The sequence below is a fragment of the Orbicella franksi genome, chromosome 7, assembly GCF_964199315.1.
Source record: "Orbicella franksi chromosome 7, jaOrbFran1.1, whole genome shotgun sequence".
Lineage (NCBI taxonomy): Eukaryota > Metazoa > Cnidaria > Anthozoa > Scleractinia > Merulinidae > Orbicella > Orbicella franksi.
The window spans coordinates 16752578-16778831 of record NC_138151.1 but is presented as its reverse complement, the minus strand read 5'-3'; the positions used below and the strand labels follow the sequence as shown (position 1 = coordinate 16778831).

The 26254-nt window shown below is 36.6% G+C and overlaps 2 protein-coding genes and 1 long non-coding RNA gene across 4 annotated transcripts in view; 2 read left to right on the top strand and 1 right to left on the bottom strand.

Moving 5' to 3' along the window:
* Positions 1 to 21549, top strand: part of LOC145493021 (soma ferritin-like) — a 58205-nt gene extending 36656 nt beyond the window's left edge. Inside the window, exons 6-7 of the mRNA XM_081472426.1 lie at positions 19578 to 19907; positions 20555 to 21549. The gene's annotated coding sequence lies outside the window, so the exon portion shown is untranslated. The remainder of the gene's footprint in view (positions 1 to 19577; positions 19908 to 20554) is intronic.
* Positions 115 to 26254, top strand: part of LOC145492983 (uncharacterized) — a 33176-nt gene continuing 7036 nt past the window's right edge. The window contains exons 1-21 of one of the 2 annotated variants that reach the window (XM_081472375.1): positions 115 to 305; positions 2482 to 2583; positions 4253 to 4293; positions 4796 to 4853; positions 6845 to 6906; positions 9403 to 9490; positions 9905 to 9973; positions 11047 to 11100; positions 15416 to 15454; positions 15569 to 15653; positions 16801 to 16868; positions 18189 to 18254; positions 19132 to 19190; positions 21561 to 21611; positions 21780 to 21861; positions 22073 to 22149; positions 22549 to 22619; positions 23248 to 23309; positions 23516 to 23613; positions 23870 to 23933; positions 25962 to 26202. In XM_081472375.1, the coding sequence (XP_081328501.1) occupies positions 285 to 305; positions 2482 to 2583; positions 4253 to 4293; positions 4796 to 4853; positions 6845 to 6906; positions 9403 to 9490; positions 9905 to 9973; positions 11047 to 11100; positions 15416 to 15454; positions 15569 to 15653; positions 16801 to 16868; positions 18189 to 18254; positions 19132 to 19190; positions 21561 to 21611; positions 21780 to 21861; positions 22073 to 22149; positions 22549 to 22619; positions 23248 to 23309; positions 23516 to 23613; positions 23870 to 23933; positions 25962 to 26202 (1558 nt within the window). In that variant the 5' untranslated portion in view covers positions 115 to 284. The remainder of the gene's footprint in view (positions 306 to 2481; positions 2584 to 4252; positions 4294 to 4795; positions 4854 to 6844; positions 6907 to 9402; positions 9491 to 9904; positions 9974 to 11046; positions 11101 to 15415; positions 15455 to 15568; positions 15654 to 16800; positions 16869 to 18188; positions 18255 to 19131; positions 19191 to 21560; positions 21612 to 21779; positions 21862 to 22072; positions 22150 to 22548; positions 22620 to 23247; positions 23310 to 23515; positions 23614 to 23869; positions 23934 to 25961; positions 26203 to 26254) is intronic. The other variant, XM_081472374.1, reaches the window with a different exon arrangement.
* Positions 11602 to 12994, bottom strand: LOC145493034 (uncharacterized). Its single transcript, XR_014050084.1, has 2 exons — positions 12426 to 12994; positions 11602 to 12390 (listed from the first exon to the last, which is right to left on the bottom strand). It is a non-coding gene; the product is annotated as an uncharacterized LOC145493034 (long non-coding RNA).

Below are 26254 nucleotides of genomic sequence, written 5' to 3'. Positions count from 1 at the left end.
TCCCGCCATTTTTTCAAAGTCGGGGCCTGGCGCGGAGCCAAAACTCGCGCATGTTTATTACATTTTTCAGATCTGTCATAGCCAATAATATCACAAGATTTAGTCACGTGGTTTCACAACCCAAACAAGGGGATCGTTGGGAACAAGCTATAAATTTGTAATGATTTTTTCCAAGCTCTAAACAAACCGATCATATGGTAGATCATGAGCTGTTTTTCAGTTTATTTTGAAAGAGAAAACCTTACTGGAGAGCTGCAAAGATAGTAAAACGAGAGGCTGAGAAAATGGACGAGGGATCTGTGGAGGTAAAGCGAGTCTTACTACTCTCAAACGAAGTGAATAAGTTGATCAAATTCTTGACACAAATCAAATAATTTAGAGGGTATTAATTCGTTACTGTCCAAGAAAACTCGAAAATATGAAAGATTTCTCGTTAAAGACGATAGAAGTGAGTTCAATATGGTTGGAAAGGTCGTTTTACCGTGCTAAACAAGGTTAAACATATACCAATAGGCCTTATCACGGTTTACGACGCCATCTTGACGGGTAGGCAAAGCGGTCAGTGTTTGTTTGGGAATCCGATGGCAAATAACTTTTCAAAAAATTTAATTCTACACAATTTGTGAATTGCAACGTTACAATACTAGGTAGAAGATTGCAATTGTATTCACCAAGTTTGAAGGATGTAGCCTAGTTAGAAGACGCTTAGTTAATTTTTCTAATTTTCTATACATTTGTCTGTAAATTTAACTGGGTAGGTGTTCGCGGGAAAAAAATTATAGACAAATGTATGGGAAATTAAAAAGTAACTGAGTGTCTTCTAGCCGAGCTACGTCCTTCAAATTTGGTGAATACAATAAAGTTATTTGTCGTCCGATTCCCATACAAACACTGTAATTGCTGGCTGTTTTACCTACCCAGGAAGATGGCATTTTTGTGATGAGGTCTATTATATGATTGGGTGTTATATGTTGGAGGGTGCTCGATTTGCAAGCTCTGGCTGCTTTAAATTTTCAGCTGACTACTGTAAAATTTGTGGAGAACACTGGGTGTTTGTTTTGCTTGGGTTTATTTGTTTTATCTTAAACTGGAAAATTGATTGAAGTATCATTATTTGGTTATGCAGTTATGGCAAGGCTCACGATCAAACCAGAGAAACAATTTCTTTAGAAAGAACACAAAGGAGGTGTTCTTTTATATCTCCTTTCATTTGATAATAGTATGTTAAAGAGTACAATACAAGACAAAGTGAATGGTACTTCTCCCATACTGAGTGGCTTTCCCTTTGTCTGCTACATTTGTCTGTTGAATGGCTTGTCATTTGTCTGTAAAAGTAATGCAAGTGAAATGCACAAATTTCCTTTTTTTTCCTAATGATTTCTTGATGAAAGTCCTCTCGAAAGTTTGATTGAAATTTCGCAGCCTGTCGAGTGATAATTCACTAGAACAAAGGACAATACAGTGTACACGAGAATGCAATTTACTCAGTACATTATTGACAAGTTGCCTTATTGATTTGAGTTCATCAGTTTGAGAGTTTCACTGGCTTTATTTTCTGAAGCAATTCATTTCTCAATATCTGGGCATAGCAATTCTCTGGGATCTGGCATGTTTGATTATTATTATTATTAGGATCTTATCGTGTTACCTACAATGAAAATTACCATCCATCTCTATTGTATTATTGTAAATTACAATCAAGGAAAATATGTTTTGACATTTGCCTACTAAATCTATGTGCTTGATAGAGATATATGTATGTTATGCTCATACAGCATCTCTTCAAAGTAGATTTGCTAGCTGTAGAAAAACAATAATTGGTTGGGTTGGTCGGGTTTTTCGTGTTCTATTGGGGAAAAACTGTTTTCAGTTGGTTTGATTGATCACCTTTTTCAACCGACATCAAACCAGGTTGAAACAGTTGAAAAAGCGTTTGCGTGATTATGTTGCGTGATTGTAGTTCATGCGAGGGCTATTCCCAGGAGTTACCCATTTCAGCTGAAAACCGTTGAAAAGGTGTTCTATTGAGAAACATCAACCATATCAAGCCAAGCTGGTAGCAGTTGAAACGGTTGATCCCAATAGAACACGACCTAACTGTTTGTCAACTTTTTGTCCAACTTCAACCCCAGGGTCTTCTCTACTTCTCAAAATGGCAGGCAGGATCTTCTCCCGACTAGCCATAACTTTGAAAACAGTCAAGGAGAAGGCCCTAGGGATTATGTTTCTCTTTGCCAATTTTCTGAGGGCTTTCATTCAAATAGCCAATCAAAATGCAATATGTAGTTGATATGTTTGTCAATGCTGTCAATTATTGACAGCTTTATTTTAAACAGTTCTTGCACTTTAATTTGCTTGACTGTGTTTAAATGGAAGGTGTAAGAAAGTTGTCGAGAACATTATCTTGCTTTGTCAAGTAGTAAATGAGGATGATGACCCTTATGGATTGTAATTTTATTTCCTTTTGTCTACAATTTTTAGAGTCTCGCTGAGGTGTTCAGATGTTTCATCTGTATGGAAAAGCTGAGAGATGCCAGACTTTGCCCTCATTGCTCAAAAATGTGCTGTTTCCTGTGTATAAGGGTAAGCTGTTCTATATTGGTACTTTGGTTAATGTTTTTAACACAGCTGCCTTGGTGGATCATGACTTGTAAAATTAATGTAATCCAAAATAATAGTCGTTTTATATCATTGGGTACATTTATTTATTATTGGGGGCTCAAGTCTACTAGATCAGTTAATTAACAAATTATTTCTTAAGTAACTGATCTATTGCCTAGTGGGCCTGATTACCAGGCACTGTTTAAGAGAGCAGAAGAATGTTTTTTATTGACTTTAACAGAATGTTAGTTTCTTGCAAATTTGTGGGTGCTTCATACTTTGCACTCACAACATTTACAAGTGCCAAGTCAGGAGCTCAACATGAAAAAATTTATTTCTGTCACTGCAAGATAGAGTCCCTAACAATGACTCTGAATTCTTTGGAGAACCACCTTAAAACAACTGTGTAGCATGCTAATGTATTTAGAACTACAGAAATCATTGACGCTTCTTGTCTCGTGTTTCTTCAACTCTGGCTACATGTATATGAAGTAGATTTTCTACTTCAATCAGGATTTTTTTTTGAATATATGTTCACTTCAACAGACATGTCCACTTTGATTATGTGGATAAGGTTAAGATTTGCATTGTGGTCTATTGAAAAGCAATCACTAATGAAAATTCTTTTTTTGAACTATTTTATCTGTGTGAAGTGTTCAATTACCCCCAGGGGTTATGGCTAAAAGTTTTCAATTCTCAGATTTTGAGTACACATTATGAGTTGAATTAACTTATGCAAATTTTCTGAATCTTTAAATAGATACAGTTTGGACCTTAGGTAATCCAGGTGTTTTTCAATAATTATCATGATGGTTTCATCACAATCAACTTTTATCTTTTCTGTTCAAATCAGTAATGTGACAGGTTTGACTTATTTTGCAGATTGAACCTTCTAGCAAAATAAATTCAAAAAACAGTGAGATAGCTCTGCTTGAAAACCATGTTTACAACCTGAATATTGGGATTTGCTATGCATGGCATTGTAATTTTAAAATAATGATTTGACTATACTATTGTGAGTCTGGCACCAAAATCTACATGGACAACGCGCAAGTAACAATCCATGACCTCTCTAAGTTATATTCACACGGTCAAGCTTTTTAGATGATGTGCCATTTATGTTGAAATACACATGGAATTCAGGATGATATTTAAACGTGTAGCTGTAAGTTGCTATTATTTATAAATTGAGTGTCTGCTTTAAGATATTTAAATTCAAACATGTTTTTCAGTTAGTTTAACATTGATCAGTCCAACAGAGACGTGTGAGATGACCAGTGTTATCATGTGCACTACACTAGTTATCAATTCTAGAGGTAGAAATATGAAATGAATTTCTTATTTTACGTATTATTACTGCTAGACCGTGCTTTAAGAGTTGTGCTTGCTTGAAATGAAAAAAAGGCATGCAGTTTTTCAGCCAAAATTGAAAAAAGAGCTCTACAGACTTTGAAATGTCAATGTCTGCTTAGAAATATATATTTAAAAAAAATGGAGGAAACAGAATTACAGTACATGGAATGCACAGGAAATGTTCTTTTAAGTATATAGTTAATATTTTCATCTTGAACAATAATTTTGAGTGATAAAATATGAATTCTGTTCTTGGCGTGATCAATACCACTCATTTGTAATATTGTCTGATCCATAGCGATGGCTCACAGAACAAAGACCTCAGTGCCCACATTGCAGGTTAAACTAATTTAAGTTTGTTGTAACTTTTTTCTGTTTCGAGATTTTGTTACAAAGCATTTAAAACTGGAATAACATTGAGCTTGTGTTTTTGTGAGGTGATTCACCCTCAGCTGTATCAAATCAATACAGGTGACAGGTGATTTAAAAAAAGAATTAAAAGTCTTAAATTACCTGACAGTGTAAACCATCAAACATATTGCATTGCAACCCGTTACTAGACTGCAAGTACAGTAGGGACTTCTTTACTCCTGATTATTTAGTAGGATACCTAGTGTATCATTGTGCAAATGAGCATTCAAGGAATTCCTACACTCAGGTTCTTTTCTTACCAGTAAAGATAACTGTAACAGACACTGTAACAATAACTGTGGATGCACTATGCCCCCTATGAGACAAAGATGACTTGTTGATGAAAGAGAAAGACTACAGATTGAAACTTCTACAGATTTCTTATTTCAAAATACAGTATGCAGTACTTTTCTTTTACTTTTCATTACAGAGCCTCTTTACATCTCCATGAACTTGTCCATTGTCGATGGGTTGAAGAAGTTACACAGGTTTGCTTTTTATATGTTCTCATACAGTGACTTTTTTAATTTGTTTCTTAATCTTAATTCATTTTCAAATAAAATAGCTTTTAACATAAGATCACCGTTTACTATGTAGACATTAGTGTTTTACTGGAAAATGCTTGTACACTACTCATAAAATTCATACAAAGCTACATGTACATCTGGGACTTGAGTGGCATATTTTTCATATCCTCACTAGTGTTATGGTGTTAATTTGCTTGGTTTCTATACTATTTGTTTTGTTCTATACTGTTAGGTATGATGCTTATGTAATAGGTTATGTAATCATCCCAGAGCATAACTCTTAAAAGATTCCTCTAGCATGCTTTCAAAGTGTATTGAACAAGTTAAGTTTAGAGTAACATTAAAGTTTGTTATCTGTCAGCCATTTTATTCACGGCGACGAGAAATGCCTGGTGAGGAGGAACAACAACTGGAACAAGCAGCCCAGCCCATCAGTTCGCAATGAAAATTTTTTATGGTCCAGACAATTTTTCCTGACGTAGGCAATTTTTTCCATTAATGTTGACCCGTCCATTAAGCCTTATGAAAGATGTGGTTTAAGTCATAAATTAAATGTTATATGCCAGCTTGGAGGTCTGTATGGTGAAATACTGTGACCAAGGTCTTTACAAGCGTGAGGTCACAGTTTTTCACTGTACGGACCGCCCTAAGCCAGCAAATAACATAATTATTTCTTTTTTTCCTGTGGTAAATTGGCTTACAAGTGGGTTTGTTTCCACAACTTTGTCATTGAATTGGCTTATGTGCCGTCTACAAACCATTCTTAAAAAATCTAACGGGTGATCAAGTGAGTAACTCAGATACTAGACAAAGAAAAGTGTATTAAAGAACAGATTTGTTTCGAACTACTTTATGTTAGTTGCATCTAGCTTACCAGTTAAGTCCTCCAAAATTGATTTTGTGAAGTTGAAGTTGTACCACAAAAACATTTCTGTCATGGATCAGTCGTTGCGAATCACTCTAAATCAGACTTTACTGCTGTTAATTGAGTAGCAGAAAGTGAGCAATTTGTTTAGTGTATTCCACAGAGATTCTCTTTAATACAGCAACGATCAGAGAGGTAAACTTGACTGCAATTGACTCATTTTTTGCCGTAAAATTGTGTGGTGAGAGAAACACAGGATTATGCGTCATTGCAGTGCTGAGCTACAAACAACCAAACAAACTCTCTCACAACTTCAAAACACTCAATTGAATTTATTTGCAGTGACTTTCCTTGTCATTTAAAAGTGAATAGAGGTAAACTTGCCTTGATTAATTGTCGATGGAAGTGTGAAAAAGGTAAAAGATTGATGATTACTGCTAATTCATTCATGAAAATAGATCAACATGAGGGATTCCGCCTGCTGTGGCAGGGCGGATGGGAAATTTCCGCTTGCTCCCGGAACCAATCAGAATGCAGGATTTGTTGAATTCCGCCTGCTCGTGAGCTAATAATAATTTATTGTCTATTTTTGTATGTGTTGGCTGTTACAAGAGATGCCCAGCAAATGAATATGCCTTAAAGGATATTAAGATCTTTGCATGTTGTATAAATTTATAGAATGATTAAAGATCATTTTTCAGTGGGAGCCCAAACCTTATTGATAAATACTTTAGACTAAATAATGTGATGCGTAAGAGAAAGATGTCGGTCTGTTTATCACCAAGATCTTTAGTTGAGTGCATATTCATGGTTTTAAAAATAATAATATTTATCTAGTGAGCTTATAAGGAAGTTTGTGGGTTTTTTAAACTTCTCTATCTCTTAGTGCTTGTCAAAATGTTTTTCATTAATTAAAATACTGGACTTCTCTTTCCTAATTTGCATTTGATGTTTGAAATGATGATTAGTAAGACTGTTTTTCTATGGACAATGTGTATGGCACATGTTCTTTTGTATTCAGTGTTTCTTACGTAAATAAAACAATGCACTGAAATTGAAGTTTCTTTCACTACTCTTATTTTTTCAGCAACTGGACTCACTTCAGTTAACAGGACCTCCTAAAACCAAAGATGAAGCAGAGAAAGACAGGTGGGATAACATTAAAACCCTCGGTATTTTCATCATGAAGCTATTAATATCTGGTAGTGGCTAATTTGCATAGCAAGTTCAGGAGAAATGTCTCTGAAGACTTCTTTAATTTAAATAATCTGTGTATAAATGTGAGCTGAGTATCGGCAGGTGTTAATGCTTTCCTGCAGGAGAGATGGCTATGTGTGGGCTTATTTTGATAACCCACACGACTGCAGTCATTGTTTCAATTCAACTACTTGTACGTGTGATAGATCATGCATAGACAAGACATGCTGTAGTTTCTAGAAGACCAGTTGTTAAATGGCTGGCAACTCTTGTAAAATGAAAACATGAATTTAATGTTCATAGTATAATATGTGTAAGCTGTGGAAACTTGCAAAGAGGAACAGTAAGTAGAAAAAGATTTTTAGGTGACTGTTGTCTTGATTTTCCTGGTTTTGAGTAATCGATTTTAAGGAAATTTATTCTTACTACTAACTAGTGGGCTTAATAAAACAGTCTGTGCATATGCATTCTTGGCCTTGGAGATTATGGATGAAGAAGAATGCTTTTATTGATAGGTACAGATATTTTAGCATGTAGATTCATTCTTAACTGTTTGTAGTAGCTTACTGGTACCAGAAATACAATGATTTGGTAGCAAATCCTCTAAAGTACAAGGTACAATCATTAATATTTATTCATGTTTATACTACGTTTCCCTGAGGAGCACTTACAAAGCAAACTAAGTCAGCTTGTTATAAAGAAGGCTTGACTTTACATATGACTCAAAGACCGTACTATAATACTCATATTATATCTACAAATGTAGGAAAATGGAAATTATTCAATAAGCCCAATATGTGGGTTGCAAATGTATCAACACATCAAACTACAAAATACCAATTTACACGAGACACTGTCATTGATTGATCAGAGCTTGAAACTGTGTATCTATCTTTTATTAGGCTACAAGTAGTCTTTACTTCAAAGTAGCAGCCACTAAGTGAAAGTTTAACAACTTGGTAGTTCTGTGGTTGATCTACTATAGTCACTGTGCTATGGCTTATCTAATTCTGGAACATGATATGATTGCTGAGAAACAGTGAACTCTGATTCTACTCTGATTTTAATTTGCTGATTTTCATTCATCAGAGAATCATTCAGCATTATTGGTCTTAGCTTTAAAATTTTTACTGACAATAGAATATTTAGAACTCCACTCCAGATTAAGTGTTTCAACATTCTCACTAGTTAACAATCAGATTGTGTTCTAAATTCTTATCCTAGTTGTGGAAGAAAATTGTTCATTGTGTTTTTACAAATTTGTTCTTGAGCAGTAGACAGAAACGGTACTCGACCAAAACACTTCAAAATCGGTAAAACAGTAAACTCTAAATGGCACAAAATTCTCTAAAAGGCACAACAACTGCTCACTGGAAACTGTCTAAAACTCCTGATAAAACGTCCACGCAACTTAAATTTGTATGCGCAATAAACGTACGCGTAACTTAAATTCAGAATGTTTCTTGGTGCGTGTCACGCCACTTTGGAACTGTCTTCTTAACGAAATTAAAGAGATCAACTTAGTTTTTTGTCAGCTGTCATTTGGTAGCCAATACTTTACTAACTTATTTTCACATGTTAATTAGTAACCGACTCCAAGGTACTAGGTCTTCAGAAAACTCAAGGTACATTTTGAGAAGTATCAACTTTAAAAGAAAGTTTAAGAGTTGACAGAGATAGCAGGATCATTTGCAAGCCAACACTGCCTATTTCCGTTTAAAAATAGAAGAACCGTAGCCAGGACAAAACATATTAAAAATGTATAAAAAACGTTCACTGGCTATATAAAGTTAAAACTTTCAGAGCTTTCGACTGCCAGACTACAGCCTTCGATGGATAAAAAATGGAAAAGATAACAACTACAAATATATACAAAAATAGGTGGAACTATAAAAAGAATATATTAAAATGGAAAAATATAAGTGTTAATAAACTAATTGTTCTTTTTTAAAAAAATAGAGTACTGATTGGGGAGCAGTCTAGAATTGTTATCTGCATGATCTATCGAAGCGGTGTGCCATGATTCTAACGTTTTGTGAATACGTGAAGAACCCTTGTCAATCACTTGGGAATTTTTAAAGTCAATAGAGTGATTTGAAGACCAAGCGTGTTTAGCAATGTTGGAACCTCTGGGATGGAATTTGTGCACCGAGTAGAAGATTTCCTCTTTAGAATGTTGGAGATGATATTTTGGGGGTAATTGTTAGAATGCAGAGCATCGGTGATATGATTAATTTCCTATTTCCCTTTGTTAGTAAATTGGCCTTTGAGGTGAATGAAATAACAATGGCCAAATAAATAATAGTTTTGTCTAATGCTACATATCAAATGAGTGTACTTGTTAGTTTGTATGGTATACACAGAGACAACATTGTATGTCTGTGATTCTGAATGAATTAAAATTTTAATACATCTCATTAACTGAATGATTATGAAACTGTATTTCAGGTGTGACATCCATCACGAGAAACTCAGTGTTTTCTGCAGCACTTGCAAGCAATGTATCTGCCATCAGTGTGCCCTGTGGGGTGGAACAGTAAGTTTACATAACTACATCCTGCTACTGTACTGACACTACTCTTTTTACATAATATGGAACATATATGTGTAACTACAGTTTGCTATATTACTACAGGCTGTGTTTTTTTTTTTTTTGGTTAAATGCATGACATTTTAACCCAGGGGTGTTGTGACTTTTAATCAATTACTTTGCATTAAGGGTTTCATTTTTTCCCAGTCTTATGATGTTTCTGGACTAGATGAGCGTTACATTTTCTAGGATTCGCCAAAGAGCTCCTGGAAGAGGCCAGGCTTGGTGGCCCAGTGGTTAGCACACACAACTCCATGATTGTCAAGCTGTCTTGGTTCAATCCAAGCCATGTCCATGATGCCTTGGCCGTAACGTTTTTCTGAATAATACAATAACTATCTGTTATACATGTATTTTTAGCACTCTGGCCACACTTTCAAGCCTTTGGATGAAGTGTATGACCAACATGTGTCCTCTATCACAGATGAGGTACTGTAGTTGCAAAATGTCAAGTAAAATAATGTACAGTTCCAGAAAATATCCATACTCCCCCCACAGAGGGGATTGCAATTTCCAGAGGGGTGAGGGTGTCTTCAAAAAAATCCCTTTTTGTGGGGGAGGTATGGATATTTTTGAGAAATACACAATGTGTTACAGAGCATTTCAAAAACTTTTGACAAATGGTTTCCGAAGTTCGTTTGAAATTCTCGAAGGTCGCTTTGAACTTGGCAATTCCATTACATAGTTGCCAATCAAATGTTGAACTTTCAAAGGAAGTTGAGAATTTCACACCAAACTTCATAGTGAAGTTTGCACCATTCAGTGTAGTCAGTAGTAAATATAATTACAAATGAATCCGTTCACATTGCAAGGGAAAGCAGTCCCAAGTTCTGTCCAGCAGAAAATTATTGAAAGCTGGTTAGAAGGGAAGGGGCCATCACAAAATTAATAAGAAAAGAGCCAAGACTACAGAAACAATCCATTGCCAACACTGTTGATAACTTTGTTAGCAGAGGGAATGCTGAAGTTGAAAAAGGAGGAAACAAAACTCCCTTAGCACGCACTGACAATGTTAAATTTTTAGAAAAATGTTGACGCCATCGTTTTGTTGAGATTCGAGGTTAATTATCTCAGAAAAATGCATGACTATCTCTTGTTTTCTTGGAGGATTCCAATAACCCTTGCTAAGATCTACTTTTTCCATAAGTTCCTAATTTGGCTCAAAGATGTTTGTATTTAGTAGGGACTGTCCTTAAATGCAATTGTCTTGAATTGAACAGTACATCTAATCCAGCCAGATGAAAATTAAAGCTAAACACGAAATGAGTATGGGTTGTAGTGGCAGTTTCTCTGTTGGTTTCTTTTTCAAAATTATTTATGCCTTTTCCCTCTTCGTAAAAACTGCTGATGTCATAAAATATTGGAAAATCGTGATGTTTTCCCTTGAATGTGCAGAGATTACTAAAGCTTTTATCATCAGGGTGTGTGCAGTGAAAAACCATCAGAAGCTACCTTGAAGGTTGATTACTTGAGGCATTTTATAATCTTTTCTCAATTGTTAGGTTGCAGCATTAAGGCGCAGACTTATGGAACTCATCAGTCTTGTTCAAGAAGTGGTATGTTGATCTTTACTTAAGACTGACTGACCCATTATCTCCTGTGGTTGCACTTTGACATGAGCAAAATTAAAGAATCATAAAGAAAACAAATTAAACCACAGGAAAGAAGAGAACGTTCTACAGGTTTCATCTAGAATTAATGATCAGTCACCCTTAAAAATGCCTTGAACAGACAAAGGGTGCGTTCTTTTGTCAGATATTAATTTTGAAACGATTATTTCATGTATGGCGACCTCGCACTAAGGCTTCACCTTCACCTGTCCCCTGGCGCCAAGTTGGCACATAGGGCCTCAACTTAGCCTCTCACATTGCTTTTGCCGCTTGGGCTGTCTTCCCTTGTGCATACAAGGTTCTCACGTTCCAGTTTCCTATCCTCAACTGTGTTTTTGGGTGCACTATTGGCGTCCTTGGCTCCAGAGTTTCCATGCGGCTTTCGCTCTGGAGCGTCATGTTGTGTGCCACTCGGCCCCCAAGATTCGGTAGATTGCCTCTAATGTGTAAGGTTTCTGTAATCATTCATTTTTTTACGAGGTTAGGTGAGTAGCCTAATGCCCAACCCCCAAACTGGAGGACCAGGGGCTGTCCTTTGTCAGGTCTCTATCCCTCGACCAATCCGGCACGGTTGAACCCACCAGGGAATAAGTCCCACCGGCATAGCTCTTGGGGTCACTGAGACATGCAAGCTCTACCACCACGACATGGTGACAAGCCCAGGGTAGAGTTCACACTAAGGAGTTGCAAGAAAACTATGTTAGAGTTTTGAGTTTTGAAAAACGATAGACCCAATGGCTCTTCATCCTCAGCAAAAATAACAGAAAAAAATAGAAAGGCAAAAAAACACTTTGTTCTTGATTTGAACCAGCGACCCCAGGACAGTTAACCAATACTGCAGTCCTGCATAGTAACAACTGAGCTATCAGAGTGTGACACGAAAACATGATGCAATTATTTAGACTTTAAGACGCAAGTCGCTAGTGGAGGAAAGGTGCCTATGAAGCCCCGGGGCTGCAACCGCAGTCATATCCCCAAGGTGCTAGAACACCCGACTGGCCTGCCCAACTCACAACCAAGCCACAAGCCCCCCACACCAGGCCCCCTACAGGCACCCATCACACTCAAGCCAGATGGCTCAGTGGAAAGAAAAAAAAAATGCTGAAAAGAGGGGGGATAGGGAGGGAACGCTGAGAACCACTAAACCACTATGATTCAACCCACAACGCCACGCTAACAGAGCAACGAACACACTGCAAGCACATGGGACAACAACGCACGTACTAACCAAGAATACTTGTGGACAATGTCAGTCCCAGGGCTCCCACAACCACATGATTTCTGCAAACGCTACAGAACGCACCAAACACTTAACAAATGCTAACAGACGGCCAAGAGACTGACAAACGCCTACAAAAAAACGCTACTGACCAGACTAGCTCCTGGTCATAAACTATGTAAAATTCCATTGAACTATATCAAACGCTACAGAACGCACCAAACGCTAAACAAACGCTAACAGACGGCCAAGACACTAACAACCGCCTACAAAAACGCTACTGACCAGACTAGCTTCTAGTCGTGAACTATCATAATGTTAATATTGATTTAACTATATTAAACAACTATGCATAGAGACACTACAAAATTGTTAATTACTCACCTATTAATTACTCACCTAAGACAGTTTTAAAGTCAGTGCTGTAGAGATGATGTTTTTTTAAATTTAATTAATTATTTGGGAATGCAATTACAGAGAATGTATGGGCTCGTTCACATAATTGCAAATTTCTCCGCTATAAATAATTTAATCCAAAAACAAAAACGATCCATAGCTTTAATACCAGTCATATACATGTAGGAATACTTTTCACCAAATATCAGAAGAAAAGGTCTAATATTGGGTCTATACAAATTATTTAATTATTTAATTTTATTTACTTTATATCTTCTTTGTGTAATTATTTTATGTTTGTTTGTATATATGTATATATGTCTGAATTTATGAAAACCGTGTTAAAGACTTTGCACCAAAATAGCGGGCATGTTTTTTGGAAAATCGGTTAGAAAATGTACATAAATATGGCCATATCATACCGAGAGTGCTATCTACGTCGTGTACTCTTAACAGAGTCCATACCATGCCTATACAAGCCTTTGAAGTCACTGCAAATGAATCGAACGAGCCAAACAAAGCTAAATTAGAGCTTACATTGATCATTTGGTTCACCGCAGCACTAATTTAGACAGGCTTAACCTCTGCGATTTCACCTAAATGACCTCACTATGTCTTTACTGTGGGTTAAATTAGCCAGTCACACTAACAAGAGCATGGTAAGCAGTGGAATCGGTTATTTACCTCTATATTTCAGCCAAAAAGTAACTGTTACGTGACATTTCATCTCAATATCTGACCGGATTCGCAAAAACATAGCCATAGAATTTGACATGTCACTGATAATCTTGCTACAATTCTCTCCCAGAGCTAGCTTTCCATGAGGCTTATCGTAGCTCAAATAGCAGCAAATAACTCTCCTGTATGCCTTTTGAGGCCAGGAAGACTAAATTCACCGTCTTTTCGTTGAATCATGAATTGTACAATTTAATTAAGAGTGCTTTTAACATGAAATTGGAGTCTAAATCAACACGAACGTACAGATATTAAAACCGCGGCGGAGAGCCAATCTATTGCTTTCTAAAGGCCTGCATCGTCCTAAATGGACTGAACAAGAGCTTCCTACATCGAGAATCGATTGAAATTCAAACAAACTAGGCCATAGTTAGCAGTAAACGAACACTCAACGTGTTGTCGTTATGTCAATTATTGCCCGGAAGCCACGCAAATAAATTTCTTCTGCGCTAGCGAATCACAGACAGTTCTGATACTTAGCTAAGCCAAGAACGCCTAAAATTGATAAAACAAGGAAATTCTACTCATGATCAGCGCTTGAACTCATGTTCTTCTCTCTCCTCGTGGCCATGTTTTGCTCGCAAATAGCAATGTCCTGGATGTACTTCAATTTTGTCGAGCGCAGAATGGCACATCCAGATTTCAACAGTCTTTAGCTACATCAAAGTTCAAAGCAAATGACGCCAACAGTAGCTAGAAATGTCTAGTCCATTGCACGTCTAAGCCCTAAATTGATGTGGCTAAAGAGTTTTGCTGTCTAAAGCAAGCACAACATTATCGCCACAGGGCAAACGGCCTTCTGTTACGGGACTAAATGTGACCCGTACAGTTTACACATCTCCTCAGGCCCACCTCACGTACGATAATGGACGACGCTTACTAGCAAATCGTTAGACTTGGGCCTTCATTGGACTTAATGATGTTCTCGGGCAGACTTCCTTTATACAGCAAATACAGAATGCTAATCGGTTGCTCCTTGTCAGAGTCACCGCGTGGACTGAATTCAGATGAGTGTAGCCTGGGCTAAAATTCACGCAAATTGAAAAGGGGGTGGGAGGGGGGGGTGGTGGTTGATAAATGATGAAAAAAAATACCTAAATAAATGAAACATGCGGCAAGGAGTTTCTACATTTCATGCTAGGTAAGATTTACAAGTTGCTGTCATAATGAAAGCAGAAAGAAAAAAAAACAAATGAAAAAAACAAATAAATCAAAAAACACTTGATTCAGTCTTTAACACCGTTTTCATAAATCCAGATATATATTTCAAGGGAACAAGACTGCATGACCCAGAAAGGTCGAAAAACGAGCGTGTCTAATTTCTGTCGATATTTCTAAAGCATTTAGAGTCAAACTAGGGAATTCCCTGAGCAGTTTAGGTCATTCTGTGCCAATATATGTCTGAATTTATGAAAACCGTGTTAAAGACGGTTTTCATAAATTCGGTAAGCGAACACTCAACGTGTTGTCGTTACGTCAATTATCGCCCGGAAGCCACGCAAATAAATTTCTTCCGCGCTAGCGAATCACAGACAGTTCTGATACTTAGCTAAGCTGAGAACGCCTAAAATTGATAAAACAAGGAAATTCTACTCATGATCAGTGCTTGAACTCATGTTCTTCTCTCTCCTCGTGGCCATGTTTTGCTCGCAAATAGCAATGTCCTGGATGTACTTCAATTTTGTCGAGCGCAGAATGGCACATCCAGATTACTAATGTTGTTATGGGCATTTGAACATTGTATCAAACTTTGTGCAATATTATTATCAAGTTATTATTATTATTATTGTTGTTATTATTATTACTATTATTATTATTATTATTATTATAATTATTATAATTATTATTATTCATTGTGTTATACCGGTGAACTTGCTTTCTAATGGATTGAAATTATCCCTCTCCATCCAGGAACGCAATGTTGAAAGTTTACGTGAAGCTAAAGAAGAGGTATCTAATGAAAATAAACATTTGCAGTATTAATTGTGTTTGTTTTTAACTTTAATCATTTGTCAACATTACTGTCAGTAATAATAATTATTATTTCCTTCCTTATTTGTGCAGCGTGTTCGTGAAATTCGTAATGCAGTTGAATTGATGATAGCTCGATTAGATACTCTGCTGAAGAGTAAACTACTAACTCTTATGGGTGAGTTATATATTACCGGTAAATGAGTGGAAAGTGTTACTTGCATATCTACGAGGTATGTGTTTAATCAAGTCACGGTGGTGATCTTGTTCCTGAAGATTATTGAAGCTATGAAAAAACACTGACAGCTGTAAGCTAATATCACGAAAACCTTGCAGAAGTAGAGCAATAGCAAAGTCAAAGTTCCCTACAATAGCCACCCTGGGGACTGTTCAACCAGCTGTCATAAACCAGCTGTTGTAGAAAGATGAAAATTTCATAATTTGAAACTTAAACATTTTGTTAATTTTGTAGTGCATGCACATGCAGTTAATGGAGAATTCAAAGAAACATACAGTGGAATCCTGATTTCTCAAACCCTCAATTTTGTTAACCTCCCGTTATCTCGAACCAAAAGTTGTTTCCCCTCTCCAGTTGAACCCTGTAATTTTACCCCGGATTTCTCGAACTCCCGGATTTTTCAAACCAATTTTTGTTTCCCTTGGAGGTTCGAAAAATTGGGATTCCACTGTATAACAAACCAGGGTGATGGTTTGTAAATTAAAGCAAAATTATGGCAATAATTAAAGCAAAGTGAGTTTTTCTCAAATTAAGTACCACTGGGGACACAAGCAGTTCAGAGACTGTTTTTGTGCAATGGCAAAGAAGCAAAATCTAGGCTGATAGCTTAATTAAAAAAATATATGAAACAACCTTGGATTAAAGCAGTCTTGTTTCTAACAGTTTTTCCTTCCATGGCTATTGTTGGGAGGTTTCTTTTTTTGGGGGTGGGGAGTGAGGACCTTTTGCTGGCTTTGCCATAATGTAACAAAGTGACTTTTGCAGCATATTTCAATGAAGAGTAAAAGCTGGCCAGAACAAAATAGCTTGTTGTTGCAGACCGGTGGAGTGGTTAGCCGAGATTCAACATACTTTATAATCAATGAACAGTGGCGAGTGTCTATTCACAGTACCCAATACAGAAAAGAGATTGATTGTGATGTTGGTCTTGCTGATGTTTATTTATGAAACATCAAGAAAACTAAATTATGGCATGGAATTGCTGCCTTTCCAGTTTGCTTAGCTTATATTTTACACATAAACCTTATCAACATAGTTCTCTAAGTGACAACATGTTTAATTTGTTTAACTCTTTTTTTACAAACAGGACAAAAAAACTCACTGACTCAGGAAACAGAATTGTTGGAATCTTTGTTACAGGAAGTGGAGCATCAGGTTTGTTAAATTCTGGTTAGAATCGCATAGCTCAGAGAATTCTCGCACCTGATTGGTTACCTAGGCTAGGTATTCAGCGTGGAATTGTGACTCTTGAAAGCAAGGCTTTACACGATATTGAACTTGAGTGACAACAAAACAACAACTCAAAAACAGTTAGAAACAATGACCTTTTAATGTTTTCAAAACCATTGTTGCCGTACATGAAGCCAAAAACAAACACATTTGTCTTTTGGAAAGTGGAGGTCAATTTTCTCCCTCCTTTGACCTGAAGTACAACTTTCTGTAGAGATATGGCTTTTCTTGAGCACACGTTGGATTTTGCAACATTCACACACATGTAAATAAAACAAGGTTGTCTTTCAATTAAAAAGAAGGCTATGCGATTCAATTTAATATCATAACCTGACTCGTGAATTCCATGTTAAATTTCATTTGAAAAACTGATATCACACTCATCGCTTTGCAATTCGTACAATATTGTTTTTTTGTGTGTGAAATTTAACATGGAATTCATGAGTCAAGTAATGAACTTTCCTATAGAATACAGCATATTATTGCACACCATACCTGTAGATTGTATTAGTTGAATTTTTCATGTAATGGCTTTTATTATAGACTGACCATAGATTATGTGCATTATGGGAAGTATATTTTACAACATGCCTAAGTTTTGATATCATGAGAACTGGGTTGGGTAGAAACAGAGGAGAAAATACCATGGGTGAATGGCCATTGACAGTTACAGCCTGTTGTTCGTATGAGGCCAGATATGAATCTTCCAATCAAAATTTCATTCATCTATCTCACTTTGAGTAATTGTAGTCTTCATCTGAGAAATAGAATTGAAGAATGTAAGATTGAAACAAAAATGAACTTTATAGACTGAATTTTTTTTAAAGAGGGAGTTGATTGTAACTATAGTTACATAAAGTTGTGAAATGTAATTCACGTGATTGTCAGCCCTGTGCATTGCATGATAAGTAATTTGATTAGTGAATACAGATGGTGAATTTTAAGCTCGGTAAATATGAACTCAATTAAATGACCTTACTCTCCATGAGTTCTCGTAGCTCAGTGGATAGCGTGCCTGCCCTGTGTGTCATGTTGATCAGTTCACCTTTCAAAAGTAATTAATTTCTTTTATTTTAAGAGGGGTCTGGTTGCTTGTGGTACTATCAATATGTTGACTACAGTTGACATATTTTAATTAGCCATTTGTAAAACTCCACAAAAGGTTTAATCATTTTTTGATTTGTGTGAAATCATGGATGTCATTATTTCAGCAGCTGGAAACTGAATGTATTTTTTTTTCTTAAGCTCCATTCATGCTCCAGAAGTGAACTTATTGCCAAAAGTGGTGAACTTTTGCAGATGTTTAATCAGGTATGGTGAACACAAGCCTTGGATTCACTCAACTTACATTGGCTTAACTTCCTTAGCTATTGTGGATCTCGTGATCAACAAGAAAAATGGACTGAATTCTTTCTACACATCTCACAAGAAACTAAAGAATTGGTTCATATGTAGTGTACATGTATCGAGTTATGGATGAATGGGGGAAGTTTGCTGAGCATGAGAGAGAAGGGTAAGATTTGCTTGAGGTGCAGCTGCACAAACTCTAGCTTCTTGAGTGCTCTCCTTCAAACTTCCCAGATCTATCCATATAACTCGATATATGCACAGCTAAAAGCACGAACAAATTCTTTTGCAACATATTGACAACAACTTGGGCACTAAAACATGTTTTATTTGTGATTGACTGCAAAGTTGTCATGATGAGTGAGTGAAAACAAAGAATTCTATTGGCTTGTTTAAAACACCCCATGGTGAGTTGAACGACTTTTGAGCAAGAATGTTTCATCTGTTTCTAAAATATTGTTAACAGCAATTTTACTTGTAAAATAGAGTTAACAACTTGAAGTGATACAAATATATGTGCAATATTTTAGTCATGTAATTATGGCAGCTCAATCAGTTGGCCTTCAATAGTTGTAAACACCTGAACTCTGTCACACCAGAGACACTGTCTTACTGTTATACAGAACTGCTCTAATAATTATTGTTTTGTTAGACTGCTTAACTTGCAAGCCATGCGAAGAATTTAGAATGCGGCAATTGCTTGCTGTAATTGATACAAAGTTATGTCTTATCATACTTTTATCAAAGGTTATAGTTGCTTTTAAATTTTCAACAATGACAGCCATGTCGTTTACTATTAATAATGGGCAATGTTTGAAATGCAATTTGATTTTCTTGTTAGGTCCATCGTAAGCCAATGGCATCTTTTGTTAGCCCACCAATACCAGCTGATTTTTCAAGGTAAGTATTTTTGGAATCTTAATTAATGGCATTATTTTCAATTGCTTCTTCCATACCTCTGCAAACAACCCAATACTTTGGGCTATTAACAGTTGTGTTGGCCTTACATGCTTAATGATGATATTAGTATTGTCATCCATACTGATCTCATCTTTCTACAGTCAAACCTCCGATTGCAACCACCTCGTAAGCAACCACCTCTCCTCAGCGACCAGTTTTCCAAAATACCAAAAGTTTCCTAGTCAAATCACTATAATTTTATTTGGAACTTCTTATAAGCGACCGCAACCACCTTAGTTTAGAGTGAAGAGTTTGAAATTTTCTTTTGTTTTTAACCTCCTGTAAGCAACCACCTGACAGATAATAGGGTAGAAATTGGATAATAAGGTGTTGTAACATTATTGCATTCCTAGCTAGTACTAGGAGTTCGCTTTGTGAATTGAGTGCTGCCATTAGTAGCCGGTTTGTATGTAAATATGACAATGGGAACTTCAACGAAAATGTAACTAATTTTATTTCCAAAACAACATGGTTACATGTACTTTGAATGTATAAAAGAGATACGATAACTAATGACTACCTATGTCAGTTTTCGGTTTATCTGTTGGTTCCTTGGGTTTATGCTTGTAAGAGTGGACAACAAACATCTCTGTTTATAAAAATCCAACGTGTAATGAACAACGGGTCTTATCATGTATAGGTGAACTGTTTATTAAGGTAATTCCTCTGAAATAAAAGTGACAATAGATTTTTGTTCAAACTTTGTCCACTGAATATTTGTCATATGATAACTTCAATTTTGAAATAAAAAAGGGGGGTGCCCATGCTCATTAAGGAGCAGTGAGGCATTAAAAATGCCCCATTTTGGCATTATTTAATGCTTGTTATAAGAACGCATTCCCAGTAATTGTAACATCTTTGTAAGCCTGGACTCATAAGAACACGCATTAAACTACAGTCAATACATTGTGTCGGACGCAAATAAACGTTTAAGTTTGATTCAGACAGAAAGCTAAATCCTTGATTAAAAATTAGAACCAAATTTCTTGACGTGGTTACCGACTGCAAAATAGAAAAGACCACAGTGTATCTGCTATTTTTCCTATTTATTCAATTTTCAGCAATAGAAATTAGATCAGTCTTTTCTCACGCAAAGGTTATGATTAGTTGATTACAATGACTGGAAAAAAAAATTGGGGTGCCCATGCTCGTTGGTAAGCTAGAGCCATTTTTCAACTGAAAGAGCTCAATATCAAGGCAAATCCGTCATGTTTTCAATATGCGCGTGCACAACCGCGCGCTAATGACGCCATAAATTATGCGCAGTAAGGATGTGCAATGCAAATGTGAGGAATGACCTTAAGCTTGTCATGATGAAAATGGACAATACATTTGGTCTAACAATTTTAGTTACTACCTTGGCACACTTATTGTATGTTACTACGATGTCTTTCAAGCCCAGTAACAGCTTCACGAACTGATCCTTAGGTCATCGATATTTGCTTGTGTCCAGGAATCGACCGAATCCGATCGATTGAAAACCAAAGCTGCAAGTGACATAAATGCATAAATGCCTCTAGAATGCCTCTAGAATGCTCACTGAAAGCTTGATGACCTTAATGAATGCTTCCTCGAATAGAAGTAACCATAACAGATTGGCAAAAGCGATCAGAGAAACTAAAAATGCCACAACTCACCTGTAAACAGGGTAAACCTTGACTCTTCTGCTAAGCGAGCACATTTGTTTCATCTGTTATAACACAGCTGCTGATTGGCTAGAGAGGGATATATAAAAAGATTCCTGATAGCCTGTTTCTTAATGCAAATAATGGAACAATGGGTCGATGGAACCAAAATTCTCAATTGCTTCAAGAATATGAAGGCTGCCTATTGGCAGCAACAAGAGACGAAATTTCTCAATGGCAAGTACAGTATATTTTTATTTTCTAGAAATTGACTTTTGACATCAATAAAACATGTAAAACATTGGGTAAGTCTCTGCAGTTACCATATGCTAATGAGGCAAAATTTTGACCCAATAAGCGACCAACCTTAGGCTTGGCATTTTGGGTGGTTGCTTAAGGGAGGTTCGACGGTAGTTTGTTTTGGTCATCCTATCATGATCAACAGGATTTTCGTTCTTCGGCCTGCAACTCTGTAGTTCTTATCCAGGAAAGATGGAAATGGATAGGAGTCCACTGACATCACTTTTTTTAAATACTAACCAGTTTTCTTTATTTGTTGTGTAAATTTATATTATTGACACTGGCTCAGTACCCTGATCAGATTGTACTTGCTTATCAATAAGTGGTATAGTTTTCTTAAAGTCACTCTCAGTATTTTTTACACACAGTTGCTCTTGACTTTCAGTGAAATTGTACCAGGATACGACACTAGCACATTCTGTATAACAAATTTCAGGTAAATGTCCATTTTTCAAATTGAACATCACAATTTTATGAACAAATAAAGAAAACAATGTTTGTTTTAAATGTAGATTGTCATGTGCTAGTGGCCTCCATCATATTTGAGTGGGATTTTGCTAGACCCATATTTTTATTTACGTAAACTTTATGTGTACACACACAGTTTGTTACGCAGGAAAGCAGATCCTGTCTACAGTGAGCCTTTAAATATTAGTGGACTAAGCTGGAGACTGAAGGTGTATCCAGTAAGTGTTAGAACTCACATATGATTAAAATTTATGCCTGTTTCTTATAATGTTTACATGTTTGTTGTAAAGTAGGAGGCAAATCCAAAACAGTTAGTATTTGATTCAGTAGTATCCATAGCTGTCAGAAGTACATCTCATGACTCGGAAACCAAAATGTCCAGTCACGCAGCTATGTTTATTAAGAATAAATTGTTCTTGTTGTTTTTAGGATGGTAATGGTGTAGTGAGAGGTAACTACCTGTCTGTGTTCCTTGAACTCTCAGCAGGACTACCAGAAACATCCAAGTAATAACTCTAACTCTTGTCTGACAATTACATTCTTTATTCATAAATTGTTAACAGTGTATCAGTATGGCAGTTGCATTGATATGGCAAGGAATGCCAGAAATTTGTGGATTTTTTACTCGCCCAGAAAGTCCAAGAAACCCCTGCATTGTTTGTTGCTTGGCAAGGGAAGTCATGCTTTTGTGGTTTGGGTTACCACAAAGCACGGCCTTGACTACGCTTGCCATGCTTTTCCATGCCATGCTTTCCTGGCAAGGCCAGCCAGGCCAGCCTTTGCTGGGCTTTCTGGGCTTTTGACTGCACTCCTGATGCAAGGATGTCCGACAATTACATTCTTTATTGTTCATAATTTGTTAACAGTGTATGGCAATTGCATTGATAATATTTCCTTTCTTGAAGGTATGAATACAGAGTGGAAATGATACACCATGCTTCTCCTGACTCAAGCAAAAATATTGTAAGGGAATTTGGTGAGTTGCAGCTGCAGTGAATCAAAGCGCTGTTCTGCCCATTTGTAGTAACCCCTTTTCAAGAGTGTTCAACATCAGGTTGCTTCTATGTAACAACAATACATTACTTATCACACTAAGACTTGTAAGCCGTAAGAAGTCTTGACAAGATGCTAATCCATCACAAGTTACACACAGTCTTTTATTTGATTTCCTGATTAATCTTGTGCTCATATACATCCTGATCTGAATAGGTTAGTGACCCTAGTCAGTGCTTAAAGCAGAACCTCTACCTCTGTTTCCAATCTACAAGCTATCACATTACATACATTGAGATAGAATTATATGTTTTTAGTAAAAAATAAAGCCTATTAAAAGTACTTTTTACTGGTACTTCCTCAACATTTTAGGTTATTCTATCTGTGACTAGCACTTGTAAGCAAGGTTTGCTCACTGTACAATGCACTGTATACATGTCAAACAAAATTAAAACGAAATTGTGGAAAGCACTTCAATACAAAAATAAGGGAAAATGAAAAGGAACGATCATTTTTTCATATTGACGTGCTTTCAACAAGCCTTGCTTATAGACCCTTATGCAAAATTGTGGAATTTAGAAATTTAAAAAATTATTTATGCTTTTTTGCAGCATCTGACTTTGAAGTTGGTGAATGTTGGGGTTATAACAGATTTTTCCGTTTGGATCTTTTGGTAAGTAGCAGTGTGAAAAGTTCTTTCTTTCCAGCTTTCCTTAAATTATAAAAAGAAAATCACTGGGGATAAAAAAGGCTTGTCATATTTGTTTGCAAGTTTAGCAGTTGGCATGTCTATTCGTTTTTGTTTGTGAAAACAATGGTATTTGTACAGGTAATCATTATTTTGTGGATAAATGATGCAGTGTTATTTTTGTTGTGTAGGGAAGTGAAGGTTATTTGAATACAGCAAACGATACTTTGATTCTGAGATTTCAAGTCAGACCTCCAACCTTCTACCAAAAGTGCAGAGACCAGCAGTGGTAAGCAGTTTGACCTGTTCATACAGTCATGGTACTTGTATTAAAAATGTAGTAATGAAAAACAAACAAAAAATTCGCAAGAATTGCACATTATGATCCAACTTTACAGCCAACTCCTTGCCTGAATGGAGGATCTGCATGGTGGTTGAGTTGAACCATGCATTAAACCTCATCCACACCCTGTGAATTAAATGATTCACTTGAAGTGGGTTCTTGAATATATAATTGATTGTATCTGTGTTTTTTTTTAATATAGGTATATCAATCAACTTGAAACTGGTCAGACCCAGTACATACAACAGATTAACGACTTAAAAGAGGTACTTATATTGTATTTATCAGCTGACAATTCACTAAGAGAGTACTCTTATAGCACTCATAAATTTGAATGCCATTAACATTTTCCGTAAAAATTCAGTAAAACTGATACCATACAGCCCAGTCTCTGCTCAGATCATCATTTTAATATGGATATTGTTCAAAGCATGTGCCTGGGCATTTTCAAACCGTATCAATAATCCAGTTTTAGCGTGGTGTGCTTTAAGCAAGAGTTTATGTTTAGAGAAAAGGAAGGTGATTCAATGAGTTCAGTAATTGTGTAAAAAGAGTTGCTAGTTTAAAGAGGCCCAGGTGAATCTATTCTTACTCAGTGTAAACCAAGCTTATTTTCAACAAGACATCACGAATTTGATACGATGCACCATGAGAGTAATTTCAAGGAGGTGCAAGGGAACCAGATAGCTGACAGTGGTATGTCCACTGACTTACGATAAAGATCCATGACTTCTGTTTCTTCGTTAGGCTTCCCCAGTTTACATTACATTTAATCATCCTTAACTCAAACCCAATGGCAGCCTTCGAGCAGGCTAATTTTGAATTAAGTGACAACAATTTGAAATGCAATTAATTTAAAATTTCAATTATTTTAAACACGGAGCGATCCTATACAACAAGGCTGAGGTGTTCAGCCTGCCAATCACAAATCCCAACGGACGACCAATGCTCCTATTTGATTGGCTCATTCACTTAGGTCTAATTTTAGCGTGTTGCCACAAAATTCTGGATAGCGACGGGTGTAATTTTCTGTTTTATTTTACAAGTAGTAAGCAATGCCTTTTGCACTAGATCAACGATAGCTTCAAGAGAAGAGTTTACAAAGAAAATTGACTTTTTTAATTTCAACTTCATAATTTTGTTCCTCCACTTGCGAAAGCCTATCGTATGAATTCGAGCTGTTCACTCAAAAAATGCTGTGTCTTGTTCTTTTGATGCCAGAGTGTCTTTGCTCCTTCGAGGATTAACGCGGTTGAGAAATAAGTTTGGAAACTAAAACTCGTAAAAAAAAAAACCAGGTACAAGCAGACTGCGAAGGTAACATATTTTATCTACGGTAATATGGTTATTCTTCGGCCAGGTATCTAAAAGAGATTCCATAAGGTGAACATTGGCTGCTGTTGTACTCTTGCTCCTAAAATTCAGTCGGCCTTTTACGAACGCAATTTTTGTTTTTATTGCATTCAGCCATGAGTCTTCCTTCTCCTTTCTAACGTCAATATTCAGGCGAAATCTCACTTTTTGTTTCCAATTTCTTTGCTCTGAATATAGAACAATTTGAGGAATAACTCAGCGCTGTGCAGTTTGCATTTTGTTTGCACTATCATAACGTTTATAAATCTGAATAATTTTAAATATCCCATCAAAATCCGTCTGTGTTCATAGGCTAACCAAAATCACCTCTTATGAGATTTGCTTTCGTTCTCGGCATGCTTAGATAAATGCAAACAGATAGCTCATGTATCGCAGGCAACAGCTAAATGTTATTTTAGTTAGCGGCGAAATTTGAATGTTCCGTGAAGTGACAAAGATAATTCATCGTTGTTGTCCTTCCAAAGGCATCTTCTAAAGTGTTAATATAAGTTTTATTTTCACTGTATTTTTCTTATTCACCTTATATTATTATACGTAAATGACTCTGTTGTTTTAACGAGAAAAACGCTATTTCTCCCCGACTTCTATGTTGTGCGACCGTTGTTTCGGCTTTCCACCATTGTGCAAAAGAGCCAACAAATTGCTTCAAAGGTGGCGTGTCCTTGCCTTTTATAGGATCGCTCCGTGTTTAAATCCAGCTGGTAAAATCAAGCATAGTGAAGTACTAAGGTCTAAGAAACTCAGGATGGATTCAACTCTTTGTACTCCATACATGTTGATGACCATGCTTATAGTCGACGTACAGAGCTAGCAACAAGATATTTGGAATATCGGTTCCAGTGTAATTTCTCAGTCTGTAGTTTGTTTTACTTGTCTTACCACTGTGTAACTACTAATCAAACAACTTGTTTAAAACACAGCGACTGGCCATCGAGTTATCCAGAAACCATGCACCAACTCCTACAGCGACGGCAGCTGGTAGTGTGTCAGACATGAGTCACGTGTCTCTTCTGGAGCAGTCATTAGACAACATAGACGATGATGATGATCATTTGGTAACTAAGCAACATAGTGATGTGGGCCAGGTGATGGTACGCCAGGTGCAGTCCAACAGACCACGTGTTACAGTGCACACGGCACTGGATGTAGAAACAGCCTCAGGTATAGTAAGGATAGTTCATCCAGGATTCGCTAGAGGCTGAAGAGTGTGCAA